This window comes from Coenobita brevimanus, chromosome 61 (assembly GCF_032717465.1).
Source record: "Coenobita brevimanus isolate Jiangsu-jjx chromosome 61, ASM3271746v2, whole genome shotgun sequence".
Taxonomy (NCBI): domain Eukaryota; kingdom Metazoa; phylum Arthropoda; class Malacostraca; order Decapoda; family Coenobitidae; genus Coenobita; species Coenobita brevimanus.
Window position 1 is genome coordinate 45,050,265 of NC_137014.1, and position 10,000 is coordinate 45,060,264.

The window sequence follows — 10,000 nt, forward strand, 5'->3', positions numbered from 1 at the left end:
TCTCTCTCTCTCTCTCTCTCTCTCTCAGATAGTCAACAGAAGTACACTTATTCGCTGTTTTTTCTAGTGTCTATACTCCGTTCCTTTTAACTTGGCAAAGATCTGTTTACCTCGTGTCGTTTGGTTGGTGGTCAAGTGTAGTCAGATTAGAGGATTAATTTTTCACTAGTAACCAAGGAGACTCATCGAATTTCATGCAACTTCTTGGCGTTGAGGAAGCTCCCTAACACCTCCTCCAAACCGATTTATTTTTGGGTACGGCAAGGTAATATCATTTTGTGCGGTATTTATGCAGGGTGATATTGGAGTGAGTTAAGTACGAGTAACACGGAAGAGGACGGCAAGGTGTAATAAGCAAATTAAATCGCCAAGGAAGAGGTGTTAGGGAGCTTCCTTGATCGATGAGAATGCGGGTGTTAGTGTTCATGTTCTACGAGTGTGTGTGTGTGTGTGTGTGTGTGTGTGTGTGTGTGTGTGTGTGTGTGTGTGTGTGTGTGTGTGAGGAACGTCCCTAACACCTTTTCCTAAGCGACTTATTTTGCTTATTACACCTTGCCCTCCTCTTCTATTAGTGCTGTACCCAAGATAATTGCATAATCTGTTTAATCTCGCCTGGCAAAGACCCCTAACCTCTTTCCGCTCCGTTAATGGCCAAATGTAATGAGATTGGAGGAGACATTTGACTAGTAACCAAGGAGATTCATTCCCACCTGATAACTAAGACCACATCGCTATCCACACCACCACATTGCTATCCATCCCACAACTACCACTATCCACCCCCACCACAGCCACTATCCACCCCCACCACACAACCACTGTCCACCACCCCCACCACAACCACTATCCACCACCACCACAACCACTATCCACCACCACCACAACCACTATCCATCCCCCACCACAACCACCATCCACCCGCACCACAACCACCATCCACCACCACCACAACCACTGTCCACCACCACCACAACCACAGTCCACCACCACCACCACCACTACCAACCATGCTTCTGAAACCAAACACGTAGATTAGAAGGCCGCACTCCCATAGGCCTGCGAGAACTCTTGGCACTTCTTCGTGACTAGCGTAGTTCTGCATATGGCTTAGTAATATCCTTTTGTGTCTTACTGACGGAAACTTTATCAGAATTCAAAAGGGCATTAGCAACCACAAAAGAATTAATGTATATATATTTTTATGGAAAGATATATAACAGAAGAAGTGCAACAGTGTCCTAAGCCCTCGAAATTAGTACACCAAGAGTTTTTAATCCCACTGTTCACCAAAGTTCACCAGCACATGCAGACCCAAAAAGAGCGAGAACAAAAACAGTTATGCCTCTCCCAGGAAGCTCTAGATAACAGAGTCCATGCTTGTGGATTTCTGGTTGACCTCTTGGCTACTGATGACACTTCCTTCCCTAGCCCAAGTCCGTCCACCTCGCCTGCGTCTATCTGTGTAATGCGGGGATGGTTTATACACATGTCTGGGCCAAAGGAGTAATGAAGGAACAGTGCTTATACCCAGCGAGGATACTGTACGCAAGCCTAGGCCAACGTGCTGAGGAACCAACAGCGTCTAGAGCCAGCGAGGTGACGAAGGGAGATGTTTGGAAATTCAGGCGGGCGTGGTGATAGGATGGTCATATTTACAGGTGGCAGAGGAGTGTTAGAAAGGCCCTAGCTACTTAAGGTGGAGGTGTAAAGTACGAGGAGGCAGTGTAAGAGGAGGAGGAGGAGGAGGAGACAGGGAAGGAGTAGGATGGGGATACTTACAGGATGCGAGGAAGCAGGTACACCTCTGCGCATCAAAGGGAAAATGCTCAAGGCGAAATTTGCAGGAGAGCCTGAGGGTGACCCTGTCGTGGTGGGATATGGCACCCTGTTAGCGTCTCTCTCACGTCTGCTGTTTTTCTCTGTGACAGCAGTTACTCACCCACTCACTCAAATCATGCCTCATCTCGTTCATATAATCCCTCCATCATCATCTGTACAAACTTCATCCATTAAAGACTTCAAAGGTTGGTTGCTTTTCGGTGCAATATCATGTAAAAAAAATATTGTACAGAAATGCTTTTGTCTTTTTTAACGGTGAAGTTGTGGGCTTTGATAAGAGTGCATGCTTTGGCGAAGGGTATTGGTAGAGTGATATTTGATATTTCCAAAGAGAAATTGGCAACTGTATGTTCTTAAAATACATTGGTAAATACGAGAGCACTCAGAGAGATTGTGGAGGTAAAATTTTATCACGTAGTTCTCAGTCATACGCTCCGTAGATTCCTGTGATTGTCAAGCAAATCTCCAGCCTCGATTCTGTCGTCAGTTTCATACCATTCTGCTGTTAATATCATACCTCATGTTCACAGTTCACTCATACCAGCAGTTCTACAATTTCCCGCCAGACATACTCAGTGCTATATTTCTCCAGTCTTATTGCATTCCTCGCTCACACGCTTGGCAGTGTCACGATCCTGTTTCACTCTCTCACATTCCGTTTCTCCTCACTGACCTTGTCCCGTAAAACACGTGCGTCGCATCAGTTCGTGTCGTAATTTTTTCTTCGTTGTGTTCATATCTCTTGTATCTATATGCCTTTCAGTTTCGTTCACATTAGATCTCTTGTTTATAATTCAAGCATTCGAGATCCCTTTTTTTTTTTTTCGTTCACTTATTTGTGCGTTTATCTTTTGTTTTTTTTTCGTTTTGATGCCTGATTTACTTATTTTTATGCCTCTAAAATTCATGTTCTTCTTATCTTCTCTTCTCTTTAATAATCTGTCACTTAAAATGCTTCTTTTGTTCACTGATATCTCATAAAACATGTAACTGTCTTCTCGTGTATTACCTTTTCCTTGCTTCCTTCCGTCCGTTCCTTCCTTCCTTGCTTCCTTCCATCCATCCATCCATCCATCCATCCTTCTATCCTTCCTTCTTTCTTTCCGTCCTTCCTTCCTTCCCTCCATCCTTCCTTCTTTTTTCTTGTTCACTGCCCTGCCTCATAAATCAGAGTCATTATATTCTCCATCTTAAATTTATTCATCCTTAATATCTTCCGCTCACATTCATACCTCGTAAATTATGTTCTTTGTATATTCAGTTGCATAAAATTATCATCTGTTTTCATGCCTTATTTCATCCTGCCATGTTTTCCAGTTGCATATATTCTCAGATTCTCAGCTGTCTTGAATTTAATCTTGTCTTTAATCATGTCTTAAATTAGGCTTATTGTGCCTTCTCTTTCATCCTCTTTCATGCCACATAACTCTTCTGTCTTGTACCTCTTGCTGTCTTTAATTTATATTTAGTTATCTTGTCTGTTTCACCCACTTACACGCCTCATACGTCATTCTCTACGTGTCTTCTTCTCTTTTACTTGTCATTCTTCTTTGTCATTCTGGATTCTTCATGCCAACCTGCCCTTTGGATTAGTTGGTAGGTTTTATTTCAGTTTACCTTAAATTCTTTTTTTCAGTACTTCTTTGCAACTCTCATCATGTTTTTATATTAGTGTTCATTTTACTCAGATGTGGAAAATTTCTAAGGTATTATTGTTATTATTATTATTATTATTATTATTATTATTATTATTTGTTGGGTGATGTTTCGTTGCAGTATTTATCTTTTTTTCATTTTTTAATCTTTTACTTTGTTTTCTTTCGTTCCTAGGACATCTTTTTATGAATTTTTAAGTTTTTCATCATCATCATCATCATCACTGCCCCCCTGTCCCTCCTCCTCCTCCTCCTCCTCCTCCTCCTCCTCCTCCCATTCATCAGTAACTTTGAAGGAGAGATGGAGGGCAAGAGTTTGTGACTTTCTCATTCAAGGTCACTTTATGCAGCATTCACTCACACACTCACTCTCTTATTCATCCCCTGAGTCTCTCTCTCTCTCTCTCTCTCTCTCTCACTACTCATTCCATTTGGCCCGACTGTATACTAGATTATTTCCTATATTTTCTATAAAGGTATATGAGGGAGGGTGATGTGTTGTGGGGAGAGGGTCGTTGCTGAGTAGGGATGGGAGTGTCTGGGGGTTGTTTTGTTGATGCCACTCTTCTCCTATGGCAGGATGTCGGGCTAGATAGATAGATAGCTGGTTAATAGATAGATCTGATTACTCTTGTTGTTATTTTCCTTTTGTTTCTGGATGCTAGCCTTCCCTAGGTGATGATGATGATGATGATGATGATGAATGATGAGATGATGATGATGATAATGATTGAAATGATGCTGATGATGATGATGACGTTAATGGTGATGATGATGATAATGATTTTAATGATGATGATGATGATGGTGATGATGATGATGACTGAAATGATGATGATGATGATGATGATGATGATGATGATGATGACGATACCCTACCCTGAAAATCAAACACATAATTAGGAAGCAGGGATCAAGCTGATGGATATGGCCGAGTAATGACCCCCTGTTGGTATTTAATGGGGGGTAAGTATGACCTTGTATAACTGTCGTCACCTCTAATGACCTCGTTCCGGTGATTAATAACCCTCTCCACCTCCCCCCTTCCCTCCCCTCATCCCTCATCCCCCCTCCCGTTCCTTCCCCTCCCTCAATCCCTCCTCCCCCTGCCCTCCCCCCTTCCCCAGTCCCGTACCCTTCATCCCTTAGCGCTTTCTCCCCTTCACTCACTTCCCCCTTCCCTTTATCCCCCCTCCCTCACCCTTCTTCCTTCAATCCCCCTTCCCCCTTCCCCTCCCTAACCTCTTTTCCTCCCCCAATCCCTATCCAGTGCCTTTTTCCTCACCCCTCTCCTATTATCCTCTACCCTCCCCTTCTCCTCCCCTCTCCTGCATCCTCTCCTCCCCTCCCCCACCCCCTCCCCCACCCTCAATCACTTCCGCCGTCCTTTTAGCCTGGTATTAGTGACGTCACTCATAAAAGCACAGTGTATTCAATATTGACGGTCACATCACTTCCATAATAATCAATGCCACAACACACACAACAATCGCGGTCAAAAATTCGCTTACATTTCCCTGTCGGTATTTTGCCTTGCCTTCCGTGTTTCCCTTTCCTATCCGTCCTTCCTTATAGTTCCTTGTTGTGTGCGTTATCATCATCATCATCATCATCATCATCATCATCATCATCATCATCATCATCATCATTATCATCCCTCTTTCTGCTTCTCTTTTCTCCTTCCTCTCCCAGTCCCTCCTTCTGCCTTTCTCTCCCCCTTTCTCCCCATATCCCTCCTTTTTCCTCCCCTCCCCCATCTCCTCCTCTCCCCGCCACACTACCTGATGCTGGGGAGGATATCGCCTTGTTTGTTAGGCATGAAGTTTAAATATCAATGCATAAACTTGTCCTTCTCCCCATCACCCTCATCCTCTCCCAATCCCCTCCCCTTCTCCCTCCACTTCCTCCCTTCCCCTGTCCTTCTCCCTCTTCCTTCCTCCCCGACCCTTCTCCCTCTTCCTTCCTCCCCGACCCTTCTCCCTCTTCTCTTCCTCCCATCCCTCCCCTTCTCCCTCTTCTTCCCTTCTTCCCTCCCTACCCTTTACCCTCTTCTTCCCTTCCTCCCCGACCCTTCTGCCTCTTCCACTCTTCCTCCATTCCCTACTTTTCTCCCTATTCTTTCTTTCCTCCCTTCCCCTACCCTTCTCCCTCTTCCTCCCTTCCCAACCCTTCTCCCTCTTCCACCCTTCCTCCCTCCCCACCCTTCTCCTTCTTCTTCTCTTCCTTCCTCCCCTACCCATCTCCCTTTTCTTCCCTTCTTCCTTGCCCAACCCTTCTCCCTCTTCCCTTCATTCCTTGCTCCCTCCCCTACTCCACTGTACGTCACAGTATCTTAAACTACGGATAATACCACCTTTTTCTAGATTTAAATGGGAAATAGTTAAGCTGTAGATGCATTTCCTCTCTCGGCTTCCTCTTTCTACCTCCATCACCATTCATTTTTCTCGCTTCTCTTCCACCCCTTACAGCTTTCCCTAACGCCACTCCACGCCAGCCCGCCTCATACACTATAAGATGCTGTCTTTTGTGTAGATCCTAATGTGAAAATAATCTATGCAGCCAATCTTTCTCTTCCTTCTCTTCCCCATATTCCTCTCTCTACCCCTCTCTTCCATCTCTCTCCCAAATCCCTCTCTTCACCCCTCTCTCTACCTCTCTCTTCCTTCTCCCTCCCTGTATCCCTTTCTCCACACCTCTCTCTACCCCTCCCTTCCTTCTCCCTCCCTCCACCTCTTCCCCAGCGCCCCTCCACGCCGCCCTACCTCATGCTGTAGAGGATGTTGCCGTCCCTGTGAATCCTCAGCAGAATATTGGGCATGGTCACCTGATGGATGGAGGCTTCCTTGACGTTGTTGAAGTAGGTGTCAGGCTTCCAGATCTTGGCCTGTCTCTGTACCATTAAGAGGAGGGGAAGGAGAGGTGGTTAATTCTTTGACCTGAGAAGAAGAGGGAGGAAAAGAGGAAGAGGAGGAGGAAGAAGTGAAGATGATGATAAAAGGAAGGGAAGGAGGAGAGAAGCATGAGGAGGAGGAGGAGGAGGAAATGAAGATGCTGCTAAAAGGAATGGAAAGAGAGGTGGTTAATTCTTTGACTCGAGACGAAGAGGAAGGAAAGAGAAAGAGGAGGAGGAGGAGGAGGAAGAAAAGGAGGAGGAGGAGGAAGAGAGGAAGAAGAAGAAGGAGAGGAAGAAGAAAAATAAGAAGTAATATTTTTCCTCACACCACCAACAGGAGATTACGATCGAAAAAAAAAATCACTTGTTAAAATAAAATGCCTTGGTTTTAGCCTGTATATGGAGCCGTGGAGTCTCTCTCTCTCTCTCTCTCTCTCTCTCTGTCAGTCAGTCAGTCAGTGAATCACCATATCAATCTATCTATTTATCCATCCACCTGTATCTGTGAAGTATCTATCTATCCACCTCTTTCAGTCAGTCTGTCTATCTATCCATCTATCGTGCTCACCTCCGGATCAATCACGGTGAAGTTGTCTCTCTCTTGGTTGTACTTGATGTTGGTGAAGTTAAGACGCTCATCCACCCAGCTCTGCCTTAGGAATACGTCAATGCTGTAGTCCTGAAAGAAGAGTATTATTATTATTAGTAGTAGTAGTAGTAGTAGTAGTTGTTGTAGTAGTAGTAGTAGTAGTAGACGAAGAAGAAGAAACAGGAAAATGAAGACGAAGGAAGCACTAAGAATTATGTTAAGTCGCCTCAACCTCTTGCCTGGTGTTATATTAGGCTAGCATGTGGCGTTTGCAGACTCCCCTCATGTGATTTACCTCCCCCTCCCCATCACCCCACCCCCTCCCTCAACACCCCATCCTCTCCCCTATCAACTCCCCCCTCCCCCTCTCCCCGAGCCTGCAGGTAATTAGTGGCAGAGGAACCTGTTAATGGTTCTTCCCCTGTCAACCCCACCTTCCCCCGACCCACACTCCCCCACCCACACTCCCCCATCCACACACCCTCCCACACTCCCCCACCCACACACCCCAGCTTAATTTTAGAAAGTTGGCTGATGAGAAGCTTGCCAGGCGCTAAGGTTGTCATGTGGAATAGACTCGGGTGAGAAGTTTTGTGGAATGAGAGAGAGAGAGAGAGAGAGAGAGAGAGAGAGACGTACCATATTAGCAGCGTTGAGTGAACCGAAGGAATTGATGAACATTTGTACCCGAACCACCGTAGGTTCTGTGGAGAGAGAGAAAATAAAGATAGCTTAATCTTCATCATCATCATCATCGTCATCATCGTCATCATCATCATGATCGTCATCATCATCATCATCGTCATCATCATCATCGTTGTCTCCGTCGTTATCATCATCATCATCCACCAGAGTAATAATGTCTCCTCATATCCATATCTGTATCTATCTATCTACCTATAAATAGATAGATGGATAGATAGATAGATAGATTGATAGATAGATAAACAGATAGATAAATAGACATTATAGAAAGTCCTTGGTCAATAGATAGACAGATAGATAAACAGATAGATAAATAGACATTATAGAAAGTCCTTGGTCAATAGATAGACAGATAGATAAACAGATAGATAAATAGACATTATAGAAAGTCCTTGGTCACTTCATACACCTTTTCTCACCTGGACTCGTATAATAACCACACACACCTTCATTTACCTGTTAATGACCCCTTGATTACGCAGCCCATAATTAGCAGTCAATTAATTAAACAACAACGCCATTAGGAAGGTAAGAGAACGAAGGCAAGACATAATTTTTCTCAGCCATATCTCACTCTGTCTCTCAAAAAGGAAGTTAAGAGATGACATGCATATTCATTTTTCTCCCTTCCCTCATTTCTGACGTGGGTTTTAGTGGTCTAGTTCATCCTGTGTGACGAATGAAGTGACGCGGGGAAGGTGTGGGTAGGAGGTGAAGTCAGGATTCCGGGAGCTGGGGTCTTGTGTGGATGAGTGTGTGGCCCATTATAATATTGTGTTTGCTGTTGAGGATTTCCGCTGTATATATATTTTTTCTTCTTCTTTTTCATCTTTTCTTGACTGTCTCAGCATATTGTTGTGTCTTTATTATTATTATTATTATTATTATTATTATTATTATTATTATTATTATTATTACTATTACTGTTTGTTATTGCAAGTAATGGACGATTTGGTTCAGCTCAGTGATTCACTCTCTCTCTCTCTCTCTCTCTCTCTCTCTCTCTCTCTCCTCGAATCTCGTTATCTTTGCCACATATTTTCATCCTTGTCTCTCTCTCCCTCCTCTCTCATTCCCCTTCTATCAATCTCTCATTCCTTGGAGAGACAGAAGGGATGATGGATGGCGACGTGCATTTTATCTCTCCCCTTTTATCTCTCCTCCATTTACATCTCCTCTCTCTTTCTGACGAGAGATTTGCTGGTCTAATTACTCTTATGGGACGATTAAGGAAAATGAGAGACGCTATGTAGTTATAATTAAGGTGATAAATGAAGTAAATGAGAAATAATATGACAAAGATAAATATACAGACATGACAACACACACACACACACACACACACACACACACACACACACACACACACACACACCCTTATCAGCCAACTTGTCACTGCTTTCGAACCAACATTTTACTGATCAAAAACGAAAAAAGTAATTGAAATAACAGCAGATATCACTGACCATCACAGCAATTTATTTTAAGGCTTTCACATGACGGGGAATGGACTAAAGCGCCTTATCTCTTAACTCCCACCTTATCACTCATTTCCGTCTACGTATAGTCGTTTGCGAGCGCGCGTACCGACCGCCTTGCGCCTCGCGATAAAAACACGCTCAATTAGTATCTGTCAAACTATGTGTCACTCAACCAGACACTTGTGCTGTTTTTGCGAGGTCCTGATTATATATGAAAGGAGAAGGTAGGCCGTCCATTCATCTTCGAGTGTGTGGTTTAGTGGGGTGAGGCGCTTGTTTTTTCTCTCTCTCTCTCTCTCTCTCTCTCTCTCTCTCTCTCTTTCATTTAAAAACCCCAGAATTTTAGGGATTTTGTGAATTTAATAAAAGGGGTAAACTCAGGGAACAGACCTTTGAACTTCGTGACTATGAGCCCGTAGGCGGAGGACGGTACGCTAAATACCCATCCAGCAAAATTCTCCAACCATGGGCACTGATGGGGTAAATATATAGACATGTTAGCCTAGCCCCGGCCCCCTACGATCCTGATGGGGCAGTGATGGGAGGATAGACACACACACACACACACACACACACACACACTCACTAACATCATCATCATCAATCTTGTAGCTAAAGTGTAATCAACAGCGTCGTGTAACAGATGGTGGAACAGATGGTAGTGGTGTGGAACAGATGGTAAGGGTGTGGAGCAGATGGTAAAGGTGTGGAGCAGATGGTACGGGTGTGGAACAGATGGTAGAGGATGTGGATGGGGTTGACAGGTGGGTGTGGAGCAGATGGTGGTAAGAAATGCTGTTGACTTGTTGCAATGTATGACACTGATTGGGAGGTATAT

At 44.1% G+C, this 10,000-nt stretch overlaps 1 protein-coding gene across 2 annotated transcripts in view; it reads right to left on the reverse strand.

The window, feature by feature from the left end:
* The window catches only part of LOC145403550 (glycine receptor subunit alpha-4-like), an 81,187-nt gene that overhangs the window by 22,367 nt on the left and 48,820 nt on the right, over positions 1-10,000 (reverse strand). For both annotated transcript variants that reach the window (XR_013898040.1, XM_080275231.1), the window contains exons 4-6: positions 7,616-7,680; positions 6,956-7,066; positions 6,257-6,384 (exon numbers count right to left, since the gene is read on the reverse strand). Coding sequence is in view for 1 of the 2 variants with exons in the window: in XM_080275231.1 (XP_080131357.1) it covers positions 6,257-6,384; positions 6,956-7,066; positions 7,616-7,680 (304 nt within the window). In the remaining variant the exon portion in view is untranslated. The remainder of the gene's footprint in view (positions 1-6,256; positions 6,385-6,955; positions 7,067-7,615; positions 7,681-10,000) is intronic.